At 37.6% G+C, this 13,593-nt stretch overlaps 1 protein-coding gene across 1 annotated transcript in view; it reads right to left on the bottom strand.

Annotated features, from left to right (window-relative positions):
* The window catches only part of Stg-1 (stargazin related protein STG-1), a 52,116-nt gene extending 38,524 nt beyond the window's left edge, over positions 1-13,592 (bottom strand). Inside the window, exon 1 of the mRNA XM_017898255.1 lies at positions 13,511-13,592. Coding sequence (XP_017753744.1) covers positions 13,511-13,592 — 82 coding nt within the window. The remainder of the gene's footprint in view (positions 1-13,510) is intronic.
* Position 13,593: the final 1 nt, after the last annotated feature.

Raw genomic sequence — 13,593 nt, 5'->3', positions numbered from 1 at the left:
ATACGAATTGGCAATAATTGGGTTATATATTTTTAAATATTAGTTAGGCCTTTATTTTTTTCTTTCTTCCTTCTTTTTCGTAGCAAATATTAATTCCCCAACGGAATGTCTGCTCTCCATATTAGTGTTAGGAATTTAATTATTTCCCAATTTATACCACACCCTGTATGTACGCACTTAGCGGCAAACGCGATGAGTAGACCAAACTAGAAGTATATCGCGCATATTAAAAGAACCGTGATATGCAAACTATGTCGCAGAGTGTATAGATATTAAATACGTCGTAGAATGTGCAGCCCTATAGAATGATGTTCGCGTTAAGTATCGCAGCGTGGAAAATTGTTCACGTGGAACGTTGTAGGGTGAATACTACCAGCTGGAATAATGCAGGGCATATTTCATAGCCACCGCAACATTTATCTCGGGCAAAGATTTTTTCTGAAATTTCCTAACAAGTACAGCCAAGTGTTTCTCTTCCGAGTACAGTCGACTCGAGAAACGGAGAAATCTACTGTCAAATTTTATTGGATATACATTACGATCATTCTTCATTTACATTTTACGTTTTATGATAAGGGAAAAATATAAATCGTCTCTCTTCACGAGGGTATCTCGTATCTCATATCATTAACTCTTCCCAAATTTTATGTATGATTAATTTAGATACATCTCATGTGTCTTTAAGATACCGTAATTTTTTTAAACAAAAAGGGAGCAGTACGAGTACCTTTAGGTCACTACAACTGTTTTAACAGAATTTTTATTAACGTTAACCCTTTGTGCTCGACGATTTTTTTGCTAAAGAAGGGTACGAGTTGAAAAATTTTCTACTATAAGGCTGATTTTCTTAACCTTCGCTTCCGTAAAGGCCACGAAACTTAATTTTGTTACCTAAAATAACTTTTCCATTTACTTCTAGAAAATATTGATCAGTTTATAATTTGATTTTTCTTTTTTTTTTTGGATAGCCGATTCGAGATTTCTTTGGAAATGGTATTTTACAATATTAATATTTAAATTAATTTAAGTATAAATTAACCCGTTGCATTCGATGATTTTTTGGCTAAAGAAGAATAGGAGTTCCTAGAAGATTTTCTGTTACAAAGCTGACGATATTTTTGTAAGCAGTAAATAAGAAATCGTATAATAATTAACACGTAGAATTATTTAATTTCGATACCTCGCACACTGCTATATTATTTTAAATTTGATATATTAATTAATATCGAGCTTCGAAATTTTATCAGATTTTTCTATTCACCCACTCATTTTAAACATAGTATATTGTATCTTTTATTGGCCAACAACTACTCCAGTTGACTCTGTACTATATTATTTTGTTTCTTGTTACCAAAGGCTTATTATCCGTTTATAAGTAAATAAATAAATAAATAAATATCTTTTATAGGGGGGTAATTTTAACATTCAACGTGTCACCGTCGAATTTAATATTCCTTACTCTATTCAATTAAGGGATGAAACTTAATTTGTGTATCATATCAACCAATATCGACCAACATAATATTAATCACGTCATAGGTTCTTTGCAAAATTATTTTTAAATTCGTGGACCTTCCATATATTTTATCTTTAGAACTGGAAGGTTGTTAGAAGGTTGCTCTATTTTCCAATCAGGTCTCTTTTGTCCTTCAAATAACGCGAAAATTAGAATAGCAACAAAAATGGCTTCTCGTATTTTTCCCTTAGATTCTCGATTTTATTTTCATATCGCGGTGAAAAACGGCGGGAGAAAAACATGCGTTTCGGAAATGAGATTATCAGCGCGATGGAGGCGAGACTAAAAGTAATTAACCCCGGATTTCGTGTAAGATTCCTGTTAGAGGTACAAGTGTAGATCGCTTTGCGAATTCACGTGGCACGTGAAAGGAGTAATTACGTTTCTCGGTTGCAATTCAAAAGAGAAACTGGATCTTGCCGAGTTAGCTGCAGTTAAGAAACTACAATGAGCAATTAGAAATGAAACATAAATCGGAAAGGAACGCGTGCATTGTGTTGCCGGATACAGAAGAGCATGGAAGTTCGCGTATGGCGAACTTAAATTAGTTTCGCGCGGCATGGTCCAACTTAACCTCGACGGTGCTGTTACAGTGACCAACTTAACAAAAGTGACTTGATAAAAATAGCACGAAAAACCTGTTTCCACTTTTGTCGATTAAAACTTTTATCCTCTGTCCATTCCGATCTCGATTGTACGCGGGAAACGGTCAGCACGCGCGAGTCCTGTCACTCGCGATGCATAATTGCTCTGTCGTTTGAATTATTCGTCCAATTATTAGTACCTCTAACTCGAAGTCGTATCATCACGAATCCCGACACAGTGTCGTGCATTGGAAATCGAGCAGGCCGTGGCGAGAATGATATCGAGGATTATAGGGATAAATTATTTTTGGAAATTCCGGGACTCGGTGTTACGGAATCTCGAGCGTCTAGGAAATTCGCAGAAACGAGGATATCTGGTATGAAAGGATGGGAAAACATAGTAATCACTTTTACACACTTGGCGGATCGCATTTCGCAGTTCTTTCGAGGAAATCAGACGGTTTGTTTAAGCTGGTCGATTCGTATGCAGTCGAAGGGGCGTGTGAACCCTCCACATTTTTGCTACTTGCGCGAAATCGGAAAGTAAAGCTGTGAAATACGAATGATCTGCAGTGCGACGTCACGTATCGAAAATCCATTAATGGATATATCGCGAATAGACACCGGAATAAAAGTTCAGCCAGTGTTTCGAGCAGTGGAGCGTTGGTTCGAGTGAAATCTACAATTTCGCCTTGATTTCGCAACAATTTTCGTCTCCATGGAGACAAATTAATGGACGTTCCTAATATTACTGAAAAATGACGTATTCCCGATATTCGTTTAATTAAATATCATTTTTATTATATGCCTTTTCCGCTTATTTTCGAAATTGTCGTTCCCTTTGTACGATTGACGCAACTACGCTGCTAATTTCGATTTACTTCTCGTGAACCTGCTAAAGCCTGAAAAGGAAGTCGATTCTACGGGTACCCCGATGAACTTAACGATGTTGGTGAATGGTCTGTTATAAACAGGGACTGAAAACTGTTATAATATCGATTTCAGTCCTCGAAACTATTTCGAAGAGCCATTATTTTCTATAACAGTTACGAGGAGTCGAAATCAACGAAGATATTAATTTCATACACGGTTCCAGTAGTTTCTAAATTATTAGTTCTACATCAGTCCTGTATATATACAATTCCCTGCAAAATTTTATACATATCTACTATTTAGAAATTGTGAGTAAATGGATAAACTGATAAGATGATTTATTCAACACAATAACAGCACAACATAAATTATAACTAAATCTCGTAAAATATATTTGCTTCTAACTGCGATATAATCTCTCGAGGACTCTTTCACACACAATGTCTCTATGTATTGACTGTCATTTAGCTACTGATTGTTTTTCCGCGACTCTCTGTCATACTCGTCATACACACATTCTTCCACACAAACATTCCTCACGCTCATACCACACATTCTATGACAACCATTATTACAGAAATTGCATTAGGTATGCATACGATTGTACACAAAATTTCGCAGAAAGAATAATGGGCATTTACTTCGATTGTTGATAATTAACCATTTGTACTCGACGATTTTTTGGCTAGAGAAGAGTAGAAATTCAAAGATTACTAAAAAACTGACGATACTTTTCTGAGTAGTAAATAAAGAATTGTATAACAATAGAATTGTAGAATTATTTGATTTCCATACCTCGCACACTGTTACATTACATTAAATTTGATATATTAATTAATATCGATCTTCCAAATTTTATGAAATGGTGACTGAAGATCATCTCTCGAGTGCAAAGGGTTAATAAATTAGATTTTCCTTTTCCTTGTGTTGCTATGTATATAATAAAATTATAATATAGTTATAAAAATTATTATTGCAATATTAATTACACGCTACAAAGAATCATAATTAAACAATAATAATATAAGCTTGTTTTGCACGTTATAAATATCGTTTATTGCTGTCGTGTTAGATAAATGATAAATGCTAATGATTAACAACTGTTTATCAGGTCCCATTAAATTCGGCAGTTTCAAGAATTATTGCAGAATAATTCAGCGGAACTATCAAAAAATAATTCATTGCACTTCGAAATTTTATATCGATTTTTCCATCCACTGATTAATAAAACGAACGAAATATAGGCGAAGCTTCGAAATCAAGAATCTTAAAAGCCCAGCTAAAATTACATTGGCAGTGATCAGCATGCTCATAGTGTATTCCGTAGAAATTTCTCAAAGCGGGCTACATGCTGATTTCGCGTCGATAAATAATACTGTTGATTACACGAAAGGGTGGCGAGACGTTGCAAGGAGAAGGAGAATTCGATATGCACAAATCTACCTTTGAATTCACAGGGATCGGATAATTCTCTTTGCCCGAGAATTCTACGCCCATTAATAGAAACGCCAAGAATTTCTTGACGAACCCGAGGGAGAAATTCTTCCAATCATCGCGACATTTGTTCCTCGCTTCGTTATGAAATCGAAATTCGCCGGAAACCACGCATGATATTTACTTAAAAAATCAAATAGGAAATTTGGTGGGAAATTCGATTCGGAAAAGTCGGGGAGGCAAATTTATTTTCATAATCGCGATAATTATATTCGGGAAATTTCGTTCGATAATTAATCCGGATTTTTAAAGATTTCCACGAGAACAAACATGTTTTTAATTTCGTATTATTTTCCTCATTTCCTTTTCTCTGCTTTCCGCGTGCATTCGCGACACTTATGCTCGCAGAGGGTATCCCTATATTGCAACAATTGTCATTTGTGGCGGCAATCGACGACAAAAAGAGAATGTATTTTATTTCCGACTACCGCTCTAATTTTGAGCATACAAATAACTTTCCGTCGGCAAATGGAATAATGAGAGTCGTGGCCCGCGATTTTCCCACACTAAAGGCACAGACTTTCTGGTTGCCATTTGTCCGTACACGTATGCAGGTTCTACACGCACGTGCAACACGTTCCCAGTGAGCAAGTGCATGTATAAGCAATTTGGCGACTCATGTAAATGTTTCAAACTGATATTACGTTAGGTCTGCAATCTGCAGATACAGACAAATGAAGCACCGTTGCCTTTTTCGTTATTTTCTGACTTTGCTCGAAGTGTCGCATTCTCGGTACAAATCGCATTTGCGATGTCTTGCTGGAAATATAGCCAAAGAAACGTCGCGAATTTTTGTAGAAATTTCTCTTTCTTACTTACGTATCTTCTTTTTTAAATTCATCGATCAAAACTCGCCATAAATATTCGCTGCACGTTTCTATAATTTTATCCCTTTCCGATAAATATCTCAAAAATAATCTAATTATCTTCTATTTCTAAGTAAAATTTCATTTTACCTTCGATTCTTCGTTCGAAGTTGAATACTTCATTTAGTTCATTCAGCTATGATTTCTCATTTGGTATCTGCTTTATATTTTTATTTATTTTATTCATTTTGTATATTTTTATTTTTATTTATTTATTAAAACTCGCCATAAATATTCGCTGAACGTTTCTATAATTTCATCCCTTTCCGATAAATATCTCAGAAATAATTTAATTATCTTCTATTTCTAAATAAAATTTAATTTTACCTTCGATTCTTCGTTCAAAGTGGAATACTTCATTTAGTTCATTCAACTAAGATTTCTCATTTGGTTTCTGCTTTGTATTTTTATTTATTTCCTATGCGACTCCTTTGTCCAATTTCTTCTGTCTCGACGAATAATATTATTGTTTGCACATGTTATAATATCTTCCCCTTTGCTGCTGCGAATGTTTTACACTTCACCATAAATGGAAACAAAATGTTTGCTCACCCGTTTTAAAACCACGTGCATAAAAATGCTTCGGACCCTTTCGCGAATATTGCGAACAGTCCTTGTGCGCTGTAATGACAATTAGTTGTAATTGTCATGGCTTGAAATTCAACCGGGAATACATCGAAAAAAAAAAAAAAACCAAAAAATGCTGCAATGCAGGGTGCTTGAAGTACATGGTAATTTAATATAAAAGTTTCGAAACAAACGGACGAAACAAAACGTTACAAATGGGATTACGGATGTACAAATGAGGATTGTGGAATTTCAAAGGTATAATTGCGAACGGCGAATATTCACGGTATCCTTTTCGAATGCCATGTTTACTAGCAAACTGATACAACCGGCATATTCTATAAGGCGCAAGTTGTCGATGCGAACTTGTCATCGTGCAAACTGAAAATGAACGATTTTCAATTATTTCCCGCGTCACGAATTACGCTGAAATTAAATTTATAATTCCCGTCAGCTGAGGATAATTAGCAAAATTTGCTAAGCATCGGATCTGTTTCGTATTCGCGTCGAATAAATTTCGGGAATAAATTTATAGTTTGTATTAAATTAACGAGAAGTTGCGCAACGTTATATCCCTATTGGCTTCCGTGAACAGACAGGCTTTTGGAAACGAAAATGTTAGGCGAAAATTGTATTCAATAAATTCGTAAATTATAAAATTATTCCCCGATGTTTATGCATTACCCTTTTAATTTTTCAATTTCTTCGAAATCGTTCGAAATTTGTCAACAGAAAATTTGGAAACGTTTGGAAACGAAAATGTTAGGCGAAAATTGTATTTAATAAATTCGTAAATTATAAAATTATTCCCCGACGTTTATGCATTAAGTTTTTAATTTTTCAATTTCTTCGAAATCGTTCGAAATTTATCAACAGAAAATTCGTTATCCGAAAATTCATCCTTCCTTGTTAAATTTTTCAACGATTCTATTCTTCCGGATTAAACGGAAGCTGAAGCGATAAATATTTGTGTACCGTGGCAGTTTAAATCCCATGATCAGCTTATGTAGTACATTGGCGCTTAATTGCGCAGAGGACAATTTTCCTAATAGTTGGATTAATGAAATTCTTATGTTGCAGCTGACTTCTCGTGAGATAGCAAAAGCAAGTTTTAATATGGGATATACACTTATTCGAATTAAACGTGCTTTCAGCTCTTAACGAGTAAACTAAATACACTCTCTACGTGTATACATGCCATGAAAATCTCTTCTATCCTTTATATTTCGAAATGTCAGTGTACCTATGTTTTAAAGAAACAGTTTTCAGTAGAATGCAATTCACTGCATAGCACGTGGAAATTTGCATGAAAAGCACACGCTTTTCATCATCCGATACTTATTCAGAAACATTCGTGGTTGGTTAGCTTATAAACGTACACACGTTTCTATTTTAGAAATGGGAACAATGGAATACGATATCTGCGTGAAAAATCATATCTCCACCGTGAAATCTCAATCGTAATCTCGGTATATTAAAACCAGGGATAATAATAACTAGCTGGTCTCGTTTTTAACTTTGTATATCGTGCTTCGCATTTTTCATTGCGTTTATTTAAATCAATCTGACAATTAGATAATATTTTTACTGCTAAATATAAATTTAGTTATTTATCGCTCGTAATTAAGCTTTGACGTTACTGCTGGATTGATACTGCATTTTTTCTTTGGAAATTTATCTTATTAAATTCAAGAAGCATTCGTTAAAAATTCTATTTAATCGTTTAATCTTCTAATCTAACATTTGCACAACTTTTCAAATTTCTCCAGGTTGCAAGCTTCGTGATTGGTGTATTTGGATAAATTATTAAATGAAACGAGGGATCTGGAAATATTGCGAATATTTTTTACTCGCTGAAAGATTGCAAATTTCATTAAAATCAGGGATAATTATAACTAGCTGATCTCGTTTTTAACTTTGCATATCGTCTTTTGAATTTTTCATGCGTTTATTTAAATCAATCTGACAATTAGATAATATTTTTATTGCTAAACATAAATCTAGTTATTTATCGCTTATAATTAAGTTTTGACGTTGCTGCTAAATTTATACTGCATTTTTCTTTGAAAATTTATGTTATTAAATTCCAGAATCATTCGTTAACTTAATCTTTTAACCCAACCTTTGCACAACTTTACAAATTCGTCTAGGTCGCAAGCTTCGTGATTTGTGTGTTTGCATAAATGATTAAACGAAACGAGGGATCTGGAAATATTGCGAATATTTTTTAGCCGTTGGAAGATTGCAAATTTCATCAACATGTATTTTTTAGACGCGAGGGATGGAAGACCAATACTGAATATTCAAAGAAGTTTCGTCGCAGGAAGTCTGACCACTGGAGCCTTGTCCAAAGTCCTTTATAGTCGAGGAACTTGCACCAAATCCTTTGATCTGTTAGCTGACAAACCCAAAATGAAGAGGCACGATCTTTCGTTAATGGACAAAGTGACCGTTCGTATAGATCATACAGATGCCGTATAAATGGTTCGTGGTCCATGTACTTCTGTTATTTACATCGCACATCATCGCATCGAAAATTAAAATAATCGATCGAAACGCATGCATTATCCAACTAACTCAATTTGTTCGATCACACATGGCTATTTTCCCTCGATTTTTTAATTCCCTTCCCCTGTTTGCTGTCGGTTTCTTTATTCAAGAACTCGAAATCGGTGACAATAAAATGATTTTATTGTTTCGTTTACTCGCGGATCAATTCGCAATTTATTTGCACAATTTGTTTATTCTTTCGTGCTTTAGATTTTCAGCAATACGGATCGCGTGTGGCGACGATGCATGTTCAACGCCGGAATAATTGATAACGCTCTCAGATAAATACGTTTTCCTCTTGTAAAAAGCGTATCTGTTTGTAGCTGGAAATCATTCGAAACCGACCGACGTGGTCGAAGATTCGAAAACGTTATTATCATTTACCTACGATTTGTTATCGCGCAACTCTGAAAAGGATATTACACGAGGGCTGGGATCGCCGGGGATATTAAATAAGATAATTTGAATAACTGCGTGGAAGGACATTTTATTCCGGAATCTTGAATAAAATTCGCAAAGTTTCGCGTGGAAGAGAAAGAGGAAGATCCGCATAAGATTGTGTACCAGAAAACTTCCTCTCTACTTTGAAATGCGTAAAAGGAAGAAGGAAACCACCTGCGAGTGACAATGAAACCCGAAGTTCGACAATCGGCGAGTTTTAAAAGTCGCAGCGTTCCAGTAATACCAATTGAAATACCTCGACGAAAATCCATTTGCAGTATATCATAGGGCTCACATATCACGCTGAAATTATCGATATCGCTGACTTGATTTACCGCACCTTGACGGTAACAGGCGTCGGGAACTTGTCCCACGAGAATTTCAAGAAAATACTCCGGCACGTGAAAAACCGGCAAGGGAAATAAGCGATGTAAAGGAACGGCGAACAAATTCCATTGATAATTCGCTTTGCACCGTGCCTCTATTCGAAACAATTCTCGAATACATTGGAAAGGAAGAAACGACAAGAGCCGCGCCGGGGAAGAAAGTTGCACGGGAAGGGACGAGAGAGAAGAAAAAGCCGAAAGCAGTCACTTAAACACCGTTCGTACAACGCTAAACCTACCTTGCAACGTTTACACGGGAAGCCGTATTTATTCAGTCGGCGTTCGCTGAAGCGGTTCGTGGCGACTAAAAACTCTGGAAGAAAATAAAGCGTGGAAAAACGAGTGGGAAAAAGCGGTGGCACGCGTCGGTAGTTTTAATTCTAACCTACATTTTAACACCGTGCACGCGTTCTATCCGCTTACAGAGAGGAAACGGTGACCTATCCGGAGGATTGCGAGAAAAATCTGGGGGAAAAGTGGAAGACGATCGGCGAAAGATCAACATACTCGTAGCTCTATCGTGGCTTTCGATTGCTAGCGGTGTTCCTCAAACATACCTGAAGTTCCTCGACGGGCCTGTACAACCGATCGGTACACTGTCCTCAGTTCCTTCCCCAGGAAGCAGCCTCTTCACGAGGAGCCGTAAGATGCTCTCTCGCGCGCGCACCTACGATCATCCCTTTTCTCTCACCCCTTTGCTCTCAGTACCCTCCACGATCACTGACTGCAGCAGAGTCCACACGGCGCTGCGACACTCGCAGTACCGCGCTTCCTCGATCGTTAACGCGAACTCGTGCACCGCGAAGCAACACTGAATGCTCGTTCGAGAAGAAAACGGGGTGCACACCCCCACCCCACGGCCGACGGTCCTCCGTGGAGATTTTAAAGGATCGCGGAGGAATGAGCGTTGGTTCGTCACTGGGTGAACGAGCGCACCTACCTGGAGGAAGCGACGAATTCGACTACCGGACGACGCCCGTCGACCGCGCAGCACCCTCTCGAAAGCGCGGCGCGACGCGCGCGCATACACGCGGGAGAAACGCAGCGAAATCTCGGAAGAAGAAGCGCAAAGGATATGGAAGGCATTTGGACCATCGCTGATCCACTTTGTCACCCCTAACGTCCGCTACCGTAAGCGCGGAAAGTGATAATTTCAACATTCGGAAGCGGCTGGGGGAAAATAACGTAGAGAGTAGTAACTACAGCGGAATGTTGCTATTTTTCACCGGCGGGAAGAGAACGTATTCTCCCGAGTTGCCGGTGGAGGGTATCGCAAAGGAGAGATTAGCGATGGGGAAAAAGAGAAAAGGGAAAACGACAGGGTTGAAAGTAATCTTTGAAAGTAAAACGCGGAATAGGGCGAGCGGAAGGTAGATCGGCTCGTGTGTATGTTTCGAAGGAAATACCGGTTCGAGATACGAGGTAGAGGAAACAAAAAGTATCGAGAAATGTTTAACCAGACGTAGGAGAGAGGATGAAGTTTAAAACATAGGATGAATCGTAAAGGAGATTCCGAATGCTACTCGTAATTTCTTAGAAAGGATTGACGAGAGGAAGAGAGACGAGATCTCGTGGTTTTTATGCAGCCGCGCGGATGAGTGCAGAAGATGATACGTGGCAAGCTCCGTGATATGAAATCTATTGGATGGAAGGATGGAAAGGGAGAGCGTGTACAGTGAGCAAACGTGCGACTGAAAGGAAACAATGAAAAAAGACAGAGAGGGTGTATTTTAGTAGCATGCGTGAGGTTGTACATGTGGAGGGTAAGAGGAAAGGGAAACGACCTCAGTGCGCGTGACTGTGAGGGTAACCACCACCAAAGCGTTCATCCTGCAAAAGGGTTTCTACGAAAGTACCCCCGGATTCCCTCCATACAAGGTTTCTATCCCCAGTGTCGAACTAGGAGCACCTCTGCGCAGTCTCCAGATCGAACATCCTGCCATTGAAGAGCACGGACCAACGCAGAGGGATCTTCTACGTGGATGAAACGTTCCGACACGTGAGGGTTTGACGGAACTCCTTGTCGATGAGATTTCTCGGCAAACGTGACTGCGGAAACTGTAGAGGCGAGTTTGGAAATGTAGCGGACAGTCGGATGAAAGCTTGACGTAAATCGTTTTTCACGGGACGTGTTAGCTGGCAAGTTGCACGATCTGAGGATCCACTGGGGAGAGCTACATTTGATCACGCTGAAAATATTTTCTTCCATTATTATTCGGGCTATTGCGGTTCCAAGGGGTTGATAAATCAGAGGCGAGATTTGCGTTGACTTAAAGGGACTGCGAGTATGGTGGAAGACGTAAAAGTTAGGCGAATAAATGGAGATATTTATCATCGATGGAGGGACTCGGTTCGGCTCTCGATATTAAATTCCAAGCTCATTTAGAAGGAGCAAAGTTCAGGTCGCCATTCGAAGAACCTTCTAGTCGCATGAAAGAGGAACGTTTCAGGTTTTGTACATTTGATTTTCGTGACTTTCGTGATCGTTACTAACCGTTTCCTTAATAAATTCCTTAAGTACACCTTCCGACTTCTCCGCCTTACTCGTTACGAACTTTTGATACTGTAATTACACCGTGGCACATTAATATAAGTATACAACAAATAGTTGCGAATAACAGTAATTTCAACGTTAAATACCCTGAAAGCCATCGTGAAATGTCATATCAATCTTCAGTGACGCGAAATACTCGTTGAAATTTATTTGGTGGTAAATAGAGTTCATTCAAATTAATGGTAATAACAAATGCCAGCTAATATTCGAATCGATATAATTCTCACAGTCCTCTTTCTATTTATGGTATAATAAGAATATTGAATGCACTTCTGTCTTTTGATATTCTCGTTCCTACCTTTTCCTAGTAATCTGGACACGCCGTCCCTTGTTCAGAGCCAACCATGATTAACTCGACCATTTTTATGTCATCGGAAGGTCTTCCTTTGTGCCTAGTTCCTATTTGCTATTTCTTCCTTTACGAGCTCTTTAAAATAACGATACTACAATTTTAATGTTTCTGTTTAGCGAGTATTACAGTATATAAACGCGAAGAAGTCGGAGAATGCCGGAAGATTATCCCTCGAGACAAACACAGTTTGACGCGTGAGATACCAGCGGATTCTCGTCCACGAGCTTATTCTTCGCAGACACCGATATGAAATCACGAAGGCGAAATGATAGACCAACGAGCGAACAAGGAAAATAAAAGGAAGTAGAATAAAAGAGACGTTGGAGCAAAATTATTTACAACGCACGATGCTTTTAATTGTGCTGTACGATCGCAGAGATTAAACGAACGAGAAGTTGCAGATAAATATGTGGAAATATTAATATACGTAGATTATATTTAATAGGAGAATAAATTGTAAATGTTGCGATCAGACTTTGATCCACGATTAATATGCGTGATAGTGACCGAGATAAGGCAATTTTTCGCATTTTTCTTTCTCTATTGCATTCCCATATCGTTTGTTACATAATGACAACTTCAAAAGATGCGCTGCTGTATGATGAATTAATTTTCATACGCTAAATAGATATTAAATTCTTGACGGTACGTGCTATAGGATAAACTTCTCTATAAAATAGGTAATTATGGCACTTTAACGTGCGATGGATTACACAACAATGTCGCTTCGTAATGGGATACGATTTCAAATTGCATAAGAACTTGTTATTTCATTAAGCAATAATTATGAGATTAGAAAATTGCGGAAAATATAAAAGGAATATATATCGTGTTCGTTATTTAAAAATATTAAAAAGTTTTTCAATATTTTGCATGCTATGAGAGTTTAAAAATGGAATTTTTTATGAAACGGGAAGTATTTCTTTGTCCATGCTTTGTTTAAGAAAACTTCGTTACCAACTACTTAACGAGATAGTGACATCATGGAATTGCAATGCTGAACTATATGATTCAGTCTCTACCTCGAATTTTGTATCGATATTAACTTCTGTTTGATTTTTAAAATTATTTTTCGCAAGTTTTCCTATTGAAATTTTTCCAATCTATAAATTTTTCTCTGATGAGCAAAAATGGCGGGGTAAATTTAACGAGTTTTAAATTAATATCCTCGAAGTAGTTTTATGATTGCAGAAAATCGCATTATACTTTTATCGCCACTTTTTGAGGTTATTCGCGAAAGCGAAACGAAGCTCCGCTTCAAAGACCGCATTTTTTTTATTTTTTCTGGTGATTAAAGCGATTATTTACGCTCAACATAGTATTCTACTTCCTTTTACGTCATATTCGCGCCATGTCACTTCTCTTTTTCGGTATCTATCGCTCTCCTTGTCCCTCGCGTGCGACTTCATC

Source organism: Eufriesea mexicana, unplaced genomic scaffold (assembly GCF_001483705.2).
Source record: "Eufriesea mexicana isolate 0111107269 unplaced genomic scaffold, ASM148370v2 scaffold4744748174, whole genome shotgun sequence".
NCBI classification, from domain to species: Eukaryota; Metazoa; Arthropoda; class Insecta; order Hymenoptera; family Apidae; genus Eufriesea; species Eufriesea mexicana.
Note: the sequence above shows the minus strand (reverse complement) of the source record. Positions and strands in the feature narration are given on the sequence as shown.